At 43.0% G+C, this 15,240-nt stretch overlaps 1 protein-coding gene across 7 annotated transcripts in view; it reads right to left on the bottom strand.

Annotated features, from left to right (window-relative positions):
- Positions 1–358: 358 nt before the first annotated feature.
- The window catches only part of TANC2 (tetratricopeptide repeat, ankyrin repeat and coiled-coil containing 2), a 656,536-nt gene continuing 641,654 nt past the window's right edge, over positions 359–15,240 (bottom strand). For all 7 annotated transcript variants that reach the window (XM_069751346.1, XM_069751349.1, XM_069751347.1 and 4 more), the window contains 4 exons: positions 14,005–14,096; positions 10,019–10,165; positions 7,632–7,732; positions 359–7,517 (listed from right to left, as the gene is read on the bottom strand). In XM_069751346.1, coding sequence (XP_069607447.1) covers positions 5,591–7,517; positions 7,632–7,732; positions 10,019–10,165; positions 14,005–14,096 — 2,267 coding nt within the window. In that variant the 3' untranslated portion in view covers positions 359–5,590. The remainder of the gene's footprint in view (positions 7,518–7,631; positions 7,733–10,018; positions 10,166–14,004; positions 14,097–15,240) is intronic.

The following is a 15,240-nucleotide window of genomic DNA, read 5'->3' as shown; positions in this document are numbered from 1 at the left end:
AGGACCCACTTTCCTGAAGTGGACAACCCCTTTAATAGAGTAAAGAACAAAATACAAATCACCTATGGATGCATCAGTCAGTATGTAGTACTGCCTCTATTTTTGTAACACTCCTTTGTAGTTCAGTTTCGGGCCTAGAACACAATCTAGTTCTATTATTGATTAATCAAGTCCAGTTTCATCAGTAATTCGTCAGTATCGCGGGTCCATAGTACAGACTGTTGGCAACATGCTAGAGTGAAAGAGGCTCAACGGCTTTCTCAGGTCTTCTTACAAGTATCTGACACCATGAAGAAAGTGGCCACCACGAGAAGTGCCACCAGGTATTGATCGTTTTCTGACAATCACGACACGCAGATAAGTAGTTTGTTTTCAAGTGTAATTAACCATTTATAAATAAGTACATTTTCTCTTTGTCTCATACAGTTTTCTTGTTAAATTTACAATTAAAGTCTGTATAGAGAAGGTGAATTTTAAAGGGGGGGAGGGGAGGAAAGACTTTTCACATCTATCTCACATCTCACATGTACAGACAAGAAAAAACAGAGCAAGCAAATACAGTGTAACTGAGAAAAAAAAAAAAATCAAAGAAAAAATAAAAAACCCAGGAGTGTTGAATGGAGGATGAAGTGGGTATTTTAATACCCAGCACCTTGAGTGCACCTCCCACCTCCTTTGCCATCAGTGACCGCTCTGCGCTGCATCGCAGTACATTCTGGAAGCAAAGGAGAGTTAATCAACAAATTAACTGAAATAAAACATACATTTTTTTTGTCTTTTTTTCTTCACTTTTTCCCCCCCATTTTATTCTTATTTACAAGTTTAGTGCTCAAATCAGTGCTCCCCCCAGAGTCTGGGAGAGAAAGTGGGGTGACTGCATAAAAGAAACAAACAAAAAAAAAAAAAACAGACAAAAGAAACAAAATGTTTAAAGGAAGAAAAATATAAAAAAAATGCAATAACCCCTGGACCTGAGCACCGCACAATATATATATATACATATATATATGTATTTTATATACATATATATTAAACAATGGTTGTGTTCCGTATATTGATAAAGAGAACGGACCATGCATTGAATAAATAAATACACTGTACAGAGAAGAGTCCTTCTGACTTGGGGTTGAGAGGGCCGTGGGAAGGACGCCCCACACCCCTCACAAGGTTCCTTCAGTTTTTCTGATGTGTGCAATACAGCCGCAGCATGGAGGGGAAGGCAAGAGGTGTGTGCAGAGAGGAAGAGCAAGGGGTGGAGCGTTGGGGACGGCGTAGCCTGGGAGAATTTCAAAAAATATCTAGGAGTAAAACCAAACAATGTGATATGGACCTTGTGTGCAGTGCCATGTGCCTACAGTGAAGGCAACTCACTCTCCTACTTCAAGTAAATCATGCCCACTCTCACAAGCAATAAGGACTGACTAGAGTAAAAGATTTAGGGAATTATGAAAAAAGGACCCTGCCACAACCATGAAAATCCCTGAACTGTGAACTCTGAGGGCTTCATCTACTATAGGGCCATGAATACCCAAAAGTGCAGACATGTCCTCACATGGGGGTTACTGCGTGTATTGCTGTCAGCTGCACTCACGATACCTTCCTCCGACCTATAGGGAAAGTTATTATATGGTCACCAACTCACTGCCTAGAATTGTATGCATCAGGGAAGGCACCAAATGTTTTTTTTTCTTAAAGTAAGATGATTAAAAAAAAAAACTACCACCAACTAGCAAATGGAAGCCTGTTATGTACTGATAAGTGGTCCACGTCCGTCACCCACGGCCGGGATGGGAGACCTGCAAACCACCTACCTGTTGGAATGGTCAACGCTTTTTCCAATTTGTAATCCTCGTACCACATCAACAGTACAGCATGATGCATGCGTGATGTAGTGCCAGGTCTACCGGATTCCGGTATGCAGGGCTCCCGTCCGGCCACCACGGACTACTTATATGGCTGCCAGACCAGGGTCTTGGGAATGGATTTGGTCATCTCTGCTGCTAACACTAGGTTACATAGTGGATACTCTTTAGTTTTTTCATCCAGATTTGCAGTTGGAAAGTCTGCAACCTATAACAGCAAAATAGATATTTCATGAAATCTCATCCAGAAAAATAAAAATCTACAGCGGAAATTTACCACTTATGTGAAATCTATATCTGCGCAAGTCAATTTAAGATGCAGATTTTTACAGTGGATTTCGCTCATTTGCAAAGCGCGTGGCAAATTTGGACAAGGCAAATAACAAGCAGATTTGTGTGTGAATTTAATTTGGATTCGAGGAAAAACCTGCAGTGAAAAATTTGGATGTATCAACGTACCATAAGACAAAGTCCTGTCTCCACAAAAAAAAAACAGTATCCCTAGACCCGTGCCAAAGGCCCCTGGCCAGAAAAGTTGCTGCCAGACAAGTGTTTGCCATATAACACTGAAATATTGCAGCATGCTGTGATTTGCAGCACAAATCGGATGCCATGCACCCATTCATGTCTATGGGCGCATGGAAATCATCAGACTGCGCTCAGACATAATCGATCCTATTTTCTCAGAGGAGAGAATATACGCTCGTGTGACTCCAGCCTCAAAGTGACAACCAATAAGGTTTCGAAAGAATATCGGCTGCAGAAAAAAGCCAATATTTGTGGAAATTAAAAAATTAATAAGTGTCGGCATCTGCTGCTTTAATGTTTTGGGGAGGAGATAAATTAGGAATACTTATCATAATCATTTGGTGCATTCCCCCTATTTTTTTCCACATACAATTAAATGACAGGTTATTTCCTTTTATCGAGTGTGATCAAGGATTTTCCACCCCATAATTTATGAATGGAGAGTGACAATTACACTTATCCCATAAAGTCGGACAATTGAAGTGTTTTTATTATTAGATCTTCCTTCTTGTAGAAAGCGTCATCGCGATGCGGCCCTGCAGTAAAGATGCCCTGGAACACATAAGCCCTTCTTGTTGAGCCTCTTATTACAGGCAATCAAGAACGGAGAACCTGCCGCTGTCTGTGGAAAGGTAACCAGACACCTGAGAACATTGGTGTTTGCAAGCAGAAAACCATGATGGGGTTGTAGCTGTATCTACTGCATGACGATGGCTGCATGTGGCTCTTTCATCATTTGTTTATGCATCAAGTCTGGGCAAAATATGTCGGATTCATCTAAATAATCACAACTAAATCCACTCCATCTGTCCGTCTAGGCCATGTGTACCTGTCCTAGGACACCTTGCTGCTGGAGAAGTCCAGGATCTTGAGTCACAAACCCATTTCTTTCAAAGGCCTGATTCAGTCAAGGTCTATAAGTAGACAGAAAGGAAAGGAGCTGCCAGTGCCCATCAGAATGCCGCAGCAGCCCCTCGCCCGCTGTCTCTTGTGTGTTTAGCACAGATTACATTTTGTGATTGAGCCCATCATGTGAGTTTTGCCATACTAAGGGCCGATTTTCTGGACGGAAATTTAAATGCATATTTTAGTATCAGCATTGTCAAAGTTATTTTCTGAAATATTACCCACAAGCTTTGGAAATAATCCACAGCCTAAAATGACCTGTCGATTTATGCTGTGAATTATGACTTAGGATTTCACTCACTGCAATGCAAATCCCCATAATTTCAGTAACCAAATTGCACCATTTCTTTGGATGTTACCGCTGCAGAAAACGTGCAGCAGATGAGTGTTATGTGCACTTACTCATAAGTTTAAAGCTGGGAGAAGAAGTATCGTTTCTCCTTGTGGAGGGTGACATGTTAAGCATGTGGAGGTGAGGAGACAAAGCTGCAATGCTCCTCTGGGAAATATGCAAATTGTCTCTTCAGAGAGGAAGAGGACTAGAAGTCTAGTGCCACCAATTGGAAGTAGCAATCCTAACAGTCAATGTCGACCCTTTAACGAGCCTTGTCACACGACTTAGGCTACGTTCACACTAGCGTTGCGCCGCCCTGCGTCGGCGACGCAACGCGCGACGCACGGAAAAACGTGCGTCGTTTTTTGATGAAATCGGACGCAAGAAAAATGCAACTTGTAGCGTTTTCTTGCGTCCGACGCTAGCGTCTAAAACGACGCACGTGTCGGAAAACGCGTGCAAAAAGACGCACGCGTCCCCTATGTTAAACATAGGGGCGCGTCGCCACTGCGTCGCCGACGCAACAGCGACGCGACGCTAATGTGAACGTAGCCTTAGGCTTGGCTTTTATCCTAAGTCATATGACGAGGCTCGTTAAAGGGTCGACAGACTGTTAGGATTGCTACTTCCAATAGGTGGCACTAGCGTTCTAGTCCTCTTCCTCTCTGAAGAGACAAGCTGAGAGAAAAAACACACTGGACAGCTGTTGGACAACTATCTCTTCCGACTGTCCCATATACATGAGCACTTGGCTCAGCTGAGCGTTCATGTGTTTTCAATGGGCAGAGAAGAGAAAGCCACTGACAGATAGCTATGACAGCAGCTTTTCGCACCTGAAAACAAATTGGCTGTTGAAATTCCCCCAAACACATCAGATCCCAATGAATATCAGTTAGATTTGGCCAACTTTTATCTAATGTTTATGGGGGCCTAGAGTCACATTTAGTATCCAAAGACTGGCACCTTCCGTTAACCAAAGATTGCTATAAGCTTCTATGTAAGTTGGTGTACCTGAACCCCAAAGCATTTAAGTATTGCAGGCACATTATGCACTTCTCTAAATGCAGCCTAGGACTTGGACCAGATATTCCAGGTAAGCGATGCAGGAAAGGAAAGTTGTGGGCCCCTCTTCCCTGTTGGTGTTGTTTTAGGAGGAAGATGCTCTACATCTTCTCTATTTAGCATGTATGACCTTAGACACAGCTATAAAGTGGATGTCTGATTAGTCCATATAATTTTCTTAATCTCGACGGAATCTGTCACCAGAAATCTATTTGGAGAATTTTAGTTTGTCTTAATTTCTGATGCCAATTTGAAAGACTGGGGTTTGTAAAACAAGATCCAAACTGAGTAAAAACATTAATTAAAAGAAAAAAAAAATCACACTACATGTACACATAGTTAAAAAGTCTGTTATGGGGTAATTACATGTATGTTTAATGTTACAATGCGGAAATGTATAGAGCCCTTTGTTTACCAGGTTTCCAGATCCTTATTGTGCTGCAAGTGGCCTTAGATTTGTGTTTCCCTGTTCCCACATGCAGGGTAATAAGCAAGCCTCAAGCACATCGCCTGCTGAAGGGTTATCACATGGAGAGAACACAATTTTGCTCCAACTAAGAGGGGGCTCAGTCCTGGAAGAATATCCTAGTGACCTAAGTGCAATTACTCAAAATTGAAATATAAAAACCCAAATTCAATTGGGCAGTTGAGAAAGCAGACAAAGTGTCCATAAACATAGTCTGGGGACTCAAAGTGTTCATAGCACAACCTAAAGTACTAAAAGACCAGCTCTGCCCAATGGGATAGGTCAGAGCAGGACACTAAAGTATAGGGACCGAGTGAGGAGTCCTAAGAAGAGTTGCTCAATTACCACCAGGTTTTTAGGGAGGTATTCATACAGTGAAGGAAAAGAGTTGTATCGGAAAAGAAGGGAACAGGGAAGGGAATGTATATTGTCCTACACGTTCGACTCCACAAAGGGTCTCTTTGGTTTGATGGGCGAAGTCTGGCCCTGCCGAGAGTCCCGAGACAGCTGCCTGTACAGGTTGTCCTGGTAAGCCTGTGCAACAGGCAGTGTTCTGGCCACCTTGACATCAGGATAGGAGGAGGCCTGTGTGACCCTCTCCAATATGTCCCCTCGAGAGCCATTAGCAAGCACACCATGCGGACTATAGTAGTCGTCTTCAAGCAGGTGTCCATTCTGTGCATTGTTGGTTTTGTTATAAAAGGCGATGTTGCTGATCGAGGAAGGGGGACTGAAGGATTCTTGTTGGGGCAAGATGCCAGGAGATGTGGGACTAAGAACAGTGTCAACAGAGGAGACAGCCCATGTCCGACTCTGCTGATGGTGGTGGGGGTGGGGGTACTGTTGAGTCCGTGCTGTCTTGTCAATTATACCCATGAACGGGGTGGTCCTAGAGCGTGTTGGCTCACTGGGGTAACTTCCTTGGGGTGGAGACACAGGAGACAGCTCATCACAGAGTCTCTCATAAGCTGGCTTAAGTGGGATCTCCATCTGTTGTATAGATGCAGATGGTCGAAAAGTAGCAGAGAGGCTGGAAGAGGACGAAATACTGTTACTAGATGGAGAAAAACGGAGTCCTACACTTTGTGAGTGTAACAGTGGCCTTGGAGTAGGTGGATGTGACTTGATTTCCCCAGGGTTAATACTCACGGGCCTTCGTATAAGATGAGAAACATCTGGAGAACCTAGTTGGCTGGACTGGCGCTCAAGATCCAGCTTGGTGTGACATACTGGATAATAAGAGGCAGACTGACTGCGCCCTATTTGAGGAGTCTGGTTATATCTCATGCCACCTCGATAGGCTGAAGTTGGGCGCTGGGGTATGTCTTCCTTAGCAATACCACCATGCTGGCAAATAGCTCCGGCACTCAAACTAGCCTGCACATGCTGCATTGGACGTCCATCAGCTATAAGACCACCAAGAGAGGCTTGATATACTAATCGGCTTTGACTCATCTCTCCAGAAGATGTCTGGTATTTACTTGCCATACCATGTGCCACCTGTCCATATGTACCTCCGGGCATTACTGCACTAGAGTGCACTGCAGAACTGGGTTGGTTGCTACGTACTATTTGTGCCTTAGCTGGCTGCAATCTGTGTGCAGGTTGTGGAACTGCAGTGGGAAGCTGTGACATTTGGAAAGACCTCTGAGATATCTTGGACAGTGGAGACTTTGGTCTTCCAGGATGCTGACTTACACATGGCTCTTGCTGATATCTAACTGGAGAACCAGATTGTTGTCTGTACATACCAATAGTTTCACTAGGAGGGCTAGCTCTATACTGGGGGGCCCTCCGTAAAGGGGAAGGTGGTGGGCTTGGATAGTCCATGATCTGACCACCTACAGGAGGTGGACTAAAGCGGTAGGAAGAACTCTGATGTGCAGGGGATGTTTGGGGAGGACTAGGGCGATAGTGCGAGTTCTGATGTGTTGGAGAAAGTGATGGAGAGGTGGACTGATAGCCTTGCCGTGTGGGAGAACCAACAGAGCTGTTTGATCTGAAGTCAAATACTTGATGTGATCCTGACATATAGGCAGAATCCCGATGTGCTGGAGACTGAGGGGGACTTTGCATGCCTGGAAGGCCCTGACATTGTCTTCCATCACTTTGTAACCCTACAGGAACACTGTCTAAGTCCTGTTCCAGGTATTCTTCCTCATAGAGGTCTTCCTGTGTAGAGTCAATGTCCTCATTTTGTACTTCTGGTTCAGGCTCATCTTGAAGCTCCTGGACTTCCTCCTCTTGCTGGAGTTGCCTGCATTCCTCTTCCACTCGCATAAGAAGCCGCTGGATTTCTCGATTGTTAGGGCAGAGCTGGATTGCTTCATTCAGGTCTTCCAAAGCAGCTGTAAATTGTCTTTAAGATAAAGGTGAAGAAAAAACTATAATAATTAGACTAAAACCCAAGAAGAACCGAATGTACATGTCATGAAAGTCAAATGTGATTGGTGTGGATCCAGTTCGGTCTTACCTGCTACTCCTTTTGGCTCTGGCACGAGCGTAGTATGCCTCATATGACTTTGGTTTCAATTCCAGAGCCTTGGTGGCAAATTCCTCTGCCATTCCAAAGTCCTGCAATATCAAACAGGTTATGAGAGCAAAGTCTTTCCATAAAGATACAGAGGAGAGCAAAAAAATTCGGCACATGAGGAAATATGGAAGGGAGAATCAAAGAAATACAAAAGCATATTTAACTTCTAATCACCTGAATAAAAAGACAAAATAACTTTACAAACCATCACAGAGAGGGCATGGGAAACTAATACAGAGAAACAGACTACATTAACAATAAATTAAATGTACCGTATATACTCGACCCAAGTATAAGCCGACCCCCCTAATTTTGCCACAAAAAACTGGGAAGACTTAATGACTCGAGTATAAGCCTAGGGTGGGAAATGCAGCAGCTACCGGATAATGTCAAAAATAAAAATAGATACCAATAAAAGTAAAATTAATTGAGACATCAGTAGGTTGTGTTTTTGAATATCCATATTGAATCAGGAGCCCCTTATAATGCTCCATAAAGTTTATGATGGGCCCCATAAGATGCTCCATATTAAAATATGCCCCATATAATCATGCATAAAGGTTAATAATGGCCCCATAAGATGCTCCAGAGACACATTTGCCCAATATAGTGCTGCACAAATGCTGATTATGGCCCCATAAGATGCTCCATAAAGATATTTGCCCCATATAGTGCTGCACAAACCTTGATTATGGCCCTATAAGATGCCCCATACAGATACTTGCCCCATATAGTGCTGCACAAACGTTATGGCCCCATATAGTGCTGCACAAACGTTATGGCCCCATATAGTGCTGCACAAACGTTATGGCCCCATATAGTGCTGCACAAACGTTATGGCCCCATAGATGCTCCATACAAACACTTGCCCCATATAGTGCTGCACAAACGTTATGGCCCCATAAATGCTCCATACAGACACTTGCCCCATTTGCTGTTACTGCGATAAAAAAATAAATCACACACCCACCTCTCCATTGCTCAGGCCCCCAGCACTTTCAATAGTCACCTGCTCCTTGTTCCGGCGCCACTCCATCTTCAGTACTGACGTTCAGGCAGAGGGCGCGCACTAACCACGTCACCGTGCCCTCTGACCTGAGCGTCACTGCTGAAGACAGAGCAGTGCCCGGAACGGGGAGCAGGTGAATATCGCGCAGCGCAGCGCTCCCCCTCCCCGTTATACTCACCTGCTCCTGGCGCTGTGCAGTCCCTTCTTCCCCGACGCTGCAGCTTCATCCTGTACTGAGCGGTCACCGTTACCGCTCATTACAGTAATGAATATGCGGCTCCACCTCTATGGGAGGTGGAGCCGCATATTCATTACTGTAATGAGCGGTACCATGTGACCGTTCAGTACAGGAAGAAGCTGCCGGCGCCGGGGAAGCAGGGACCTGCAGGACCGCGCCAGGAGTAGGCGAGTATAATTAGACAGCTCCCGCTCCCCCTCCCCTGCCGACTCCTGGGTATGACTCGAGTATAAGTCGAGAGGGGGACTTTCAGCCCAAAAAAGTGGGCTGAAAATCTCAGCTTATACTCGAGTATATACGGTATGTTTTAATTTTTGCTTTTAAAATTCCTTATGGCAGACAACTAATTTAGATGCAGCATAATGTCTCAGTAATGCAATACATAATGTTGGTGTACTGGGAAGGACATCTAGGTAAATTATCAAGTAGAACCATTTTTTTCTACAAGAATATGTAGCTACCGTACATAAGACCCACATTAACAGAAAATATATCGTTCCTGAAGTGGAGGATCTAATTACATGACCACCGCAAATTTATCTTTATCAACCGATGCACAGACCATCCCAAAGAGGATCAAATTGTCTTCTTTGTCCTTACTACTCAAACAACTGACTTTCCTGCAAATTTATAGTCAAAATTTGAATTACCTACTAGTGTAGTAAAAAAACACCAACCATACACATTAGCTGACTATTGGCTAAACAATGCTTCGGCAGATCGTTCGTTCGACAGTCATCTTGGCCGCCTCTCCCATACACAGGAGCACTCATTCAGCTGAGTACTTTTCTGTTCTCTATGAGAAAGCCATCGGCGGACACCTCTACCGGAGGCTTATCTCTGGGAGACCATGCGATCAGCTGTTGGAAATTGGATATGCCCAACTGGCATCTTCCACGACGATAAGTTGACCAGCACCCTCATACACATTAGACTGTTGGCCAAACCAGTCAATATCAATATTGACTGATATTAGTCTAATGTGTATGGGGAAGCTTCAGTACTCTTAGTGAGCTTTGTATGTAGAATGGAATAGAAGACAGACCGCCGGACGATTCATGCTATGAAGGGATAACTCACGTTCATCTTCCGACGACATCGGGACAGGTTGAGTAAAAGAGAAACCTTCAGTTCTCGAAAAGTCTTTAGATCTTCTCCAAAGCCTTCTCGAGGAAACTTCTTCATGGCGTACTGGTATCTCTGTGCAGCTTCTTTTACTTTCCCTTTCTGAGGGAGTAAAGGGATTCGATCTCACAAACATTATGTCCTTTATAAAAACAACTCCTTCCTTACAAACAGGAAAAGTTTGGTCCATCGCTTTATCATCAGCCTCTCCCTGCTCCTCTTTTTTTTTTAGTAAATTTACCCATACAGAGCCCAGATATCAATAATTCTGCGACTCATTTGTATCCAGAGGTTGGATCATCTCTAGGACTCTCTTCACAATGCATTAGAATCTTCTTTTGGCGGTATATATCAGGAGGATATGTGCACTGTAAAGGCGTACGGGGCAAAAATTGCCTGTAGTCTCCCATTAAAAAGAAATATATACCACGTGATACACATTTTTTTACCTTATGCCCCAGCATAGAATATCATAATTGTAAAAAATAAAAAGTATTATAAATATCAGCCTGATAGATGCCAAAATGTTCAGTGGCATACTGCGGCCAGAGTAACAGCCTATGGATACAATTGCTGCGTTAGTTGAATTCTCCCAGTATATAATGCAAACGTAGGGCTCTAATGCAATGGGAAGAGAGACTACGCTCTTCACCAATTCAAGCTCCCCCCTAGTCCTTTTCCTCTGCTACTCATAATTTTGTGACTTAAAGGGAATCTGTCAGCAGGTTTATGTTACCCAATCTGAGTGCAGCATAAAATATGAACGTAGACACTGATTCCATAGCTCGGTCACTTACAAGACTTATTTTGTTTAAAAAAAAAATCACTTTCATCTGCTGCAGCTCTGCTAGTCCTCTCAGAGATTAGATCCATCTTGCCCTGCGCATGCACCATGTTTTTTTACGACACACTGAATAGTTACCAAACCTACCAATTAATCAATGGGCTTGTGGATAGACAGAGCTTATGAATATTGAATACTACATAGCAGGAGCTAACTGAGCGCACTAGCAGAGCTGCATAAAGGCAGTGGCTTTATCAAAACTACAGCAAGGAGCTCAGAATTTTATACGTCGTTGGAATCAGGGTCCTCCTTCAAAGGGCAGCAAAAACCTGGTGGTAAATTACAGGTCCTTCTCAAAAAATTAGCATATAGTGTTAAATTTCATTATTTACCATAATGTAATGATTACAATTAAACTTTCATATATTATAGATTCATTATCCACCAACTGAAATTTGTCAGGTCTTTTATTGTTTTAATACTGATGATTTTGGCATACAACTCCTGATAACCCAAAAAACCTGTCTCAATAAATTAGCATATCAAGAAAAGGTTCTCTAAACGACCTATTACCCTAATCTTCTGAATCAACTAATTAACTCTAAACACATGCAAAAGATACCTGAGGCTTTTATAAACTCCCTGCCTGGTTCATTACTCAAAACCCCCATCATGGGTAAGACTAGCGACCTGACAGATGTCAAGAAGGCCATCATTGACACCCTCAAGCAAGAGGGTAAGACCCAGAAAGAAATTTCTCAACAAATAGGCTGTTCCCAGAGTGCTGTATCAAGGCACCTCAATGGTAAGTCTGTTGGAAGGAAACAATGTGGCAGAAAACGCTGTACAACGAGAAGAGGAGACCGGACCCTGAGGAAGATTGTGGAGAAGGACCGATTCCAGACCTTGGGGAACCTGAGGAAGCAGTGGACTGAGTCTGGTGTGGAAACATCCAGAGCCACCGTGCACAGGCGTGTGCAGGAAATGGGCTACAGGTGCCGCATTCCCCAGGTAAAGCCACTTTTGAACCATAAACAGCGGCAGAGGCGCCTGACCTGGGCTACAGAGAAGCAGCACTGGACTGTTGCTAAGTGGTCCCAAGTACTTTTTTCTGATGAAAGCAAATTTTGCATGTCATTCGGAAATCAAGGTGCCAGAGTCTGGAGGAAGACTGGGGAGAAGGAAATGCCAAAATGCCTGAAGTCCAGTATCAAGTACCCACAGTCAGTGATGGTGTGGGGTGCCATGTCAGCTGCTGGTGTTGGTCCACTGTGTTTCATCAAGGGCAGGGTCAATGCAGCTAGCTATCAGGAGATTTTGGAGCACTTCATGCTTCCATCGGCTGAAATGCTTTATGGAGATGAAGATTTCATTTTTCAGCACGACCTGGCACCTGCTCACAGTGCCAAAACCACTGGTAAATGGTTTACTGACCATGGTATTACTGTGCTCAATTGGCCTGCCAACTCTCCTGACCTGAACCCCATAGAGAATCTGTGGGATATTGTGAAGAGAAAGTTGAGAGACGCAAGACCCAACACTCTGGATGAGCTTAAGGCCGCTATTGAAGCATCCTGGGCCTCCATAACATCTCAGCAGTGTCACAGGCTGATTGCCTCCATGCCACGCCGCATTGAAGCAGTCATTTCTGCAAAAGGATTCCCGACCAAGTATTGAGTGCATAACTGAACATTATTATTTGATGGTTTTTTTGTTTGTTATTAAAAAACACTTTTATTTGATTGGATGGGTGAAATATGCTAATTTATTGAGACAGGTTTTTTGGGTTATCAGGAGTTGTATGCCAAAATCATCAGTATTAAAACAATAAAAGACCTGACAAATTTCAGTTGGTGGATAATGAATCTATAATATATGAAAGTTTAATTGTAATCATTACATTATGGTAAATAATGAAATTTAACACTATATGCTAATTTTTTGAGAAGGACCTGTATCTTTAAGGTTTCTTTACCTGAGATGAATTTTCAAACCACTGCCGCATGTACGACTGTCTGTAAAGTCATGCACTGAGAAACTGATGGACATTTCCTTTAGAATAACGCCATTTGCGGGACAGCAAGGTTCCCATTTGCCTCGCAATGACCTTTGAGAAAGTTGTGCACTTGGCAGAAAGTCTTCTAATAATGTGGCAATAATTTACTGATCAGGCTGTGATAATTTTATGATTTATTAATGTTTTTACTTCATCTACACTGATAATTGTAAATCCTAAGAACTATTGGGCTTCGGGTGCCCGTACATGTGGCCATTATGAAACCAATTAATGCACGGCAAACTCTGCCTGTTTTTTTTTTTGTGGCTAGTACAGGAGTGAGGCCTGTGGTTCTCCTTGCTTCACCTGTATTTATTTTGGAAGTAGCAGAAATTATTAGTAAACTGAAGTTATGTCCTACAGCAATTACTGAGACGAAACCACCACTTGTATGGCTATGTTCTACAGCTTTTCACAAAATCACGGAGAATTGTCCGATTTTGATCAAAGTCATGAATCGTACTGCCCAATACAAGTCTATAAGTGTGTGAAAAAAGAATTGGACAGCACTCAGATGCCATCTGTGTACTCTCCGATTCTGACATACTGTTTGACAGGAGGGGCTTCATAACCCTCCATCTTGTTTTTTTTCCACACAATAAAAAAACTGATTAAACTCTGATGGTGAAAAACTGAGAAAGTGCCCAAACTGATTAAAATTGGATCAAAAACACAGATGAAACTGACTATTTTTTTGTGTTCAAGAACAATCACTGACATCTGAATGAGGCTTTACAAACTTAGTAACTTGTTTTAGCTAAATTATATCAATTCTTCGCCTTGAAACCGGGATCATGTGTGGCACTGTTTTTTCCTAAAAAGCACTGATTTGGCACAACTGGTAAAATAAATGTTGCATCAAAGCCATCTACAGTAGACAAAGCCACCTCGCACGTCTTTTATGTGAGCCATAGCTGGACAGCAATGACCCTTTTTCACTTGGCAAGAAGAAAGCTCTTTCTGGAGGAAATGTACATCAGACTTACAGTATGAATTACTTTATAGACCGAGGATAATTTTTCAGTGGCTGAAAATCTGTTGTGTGATCAGCAACCTTTACCTTACATTTTCATCTTCCATAACCCAACCCACTCTTCTCACCTTGTAGAACATGTCTCCCTCTTCCATCAGTTTACTCAGCAGAATGACCATGATGTCTGGCTTGGACGTAGCCATGGCCCAGGTGGCTGGACCTGTAGTGTACAGGATGCATGATGGGTAAAAAAACTAATACAATGCAAGGGGAGAACCAAACAGGAGAAGGGAGGGAAAAAAATTAAGAGGAAGAAGAAGATACAACATTGGGATTCATACAAATGGGAGACAGAGAGGACCAGGTGAAACAAGACAGACCAGGGCTAGATGTAGAATGGTGCAGAGATAAAAACACTGGGACCTGGGGCATCAATACACAGACAAGGGGCAAGAGAACCTCAAGCTCCCAATAAAAAGAGTAGAGCAACGTTGGCAGAATTGACTCATTTAATTTGTCACAATTAATGGACCATCTAATGTGTTTAAGGGACCTTTCAACAGGACGGGCATTTTTAAGGTTCATTTCCCTATCCTTTTATTCTCCCTGGAGATAAGCAGCTGCCCAAGGTGACTGCAGCACACGTAGAGAAGACATGCCTGCTCGGCGGGGCCTAACATCCATCCAAAAGGGGCTAGTCAGAGAAATAGCTGTATCCGTATGGTCCGTTTGGGGCTAGTCAGAGAAATAGCTGTATCCGTATGGTCCGTTTTAATGAAGAGATGGACAACCCCCACTAAAAGAGGCAATAAAGTAAATTTCGGACCATAGTCATGACGACACATTTCTATCCCTACAAGATATATTTTGGCATTGTCAGGATTACCACTGGAAAGGCCAAGAAAATTATGTCACAGGTATTTGAGGAAATGACTCCAGAGTTTCACTGTTCTTGGATCTTGGGATAATAGAAAAATTATAATTCAAATGATGTCTGCAAAACCAGCCATATAAATAAAGGCTTGGGCCAACAACATGATGCACCACAGGTACCAAAGCTATCCATTTCTTACACTAGTGAGTATTTAACACTTTTGGCAGGAATTATAATGCATATTTAAATTTCCAGAGAAGCATTGCATGGCATACAAGTCTTCTTATGATGGCTTGGCCACTCTCCACAGAGAAATGTTCCCCCTAAGACTCCCAGAAAGAGGCCTCTTATCCAACCAAATCAGATCTCCTGATTTGCACTGATAATAAACAAAAACCCCAAAACATGTGTCTGAAAATGGAGTGTCTGGTTTGACTTCTTATCCCAAGTCATGGCAAGGCTAGATAATGGGTCGATACTGACTTTTAGG

The sequence above is a fragment of the Ranitomeya imitator genome, chromosome 2, assembly GCF_032444005.1.
Source record: "Ranitomeya imitator isolate aRanImi1 chromosome 2, aRanImi1.pri, whole genome shotgun sequence".
In the NCBI taxonomy this organism is placed as follows: domain Eukaryota; kingdom Metazoa; phylum Chordata; class Amphibia; order Anura; family Dendrobatidae; genus Ranitomeya; species Ranitomeya imitator.
This window is presented reverse-complemented; position numbering and strand designations above follow the sequence as displayed.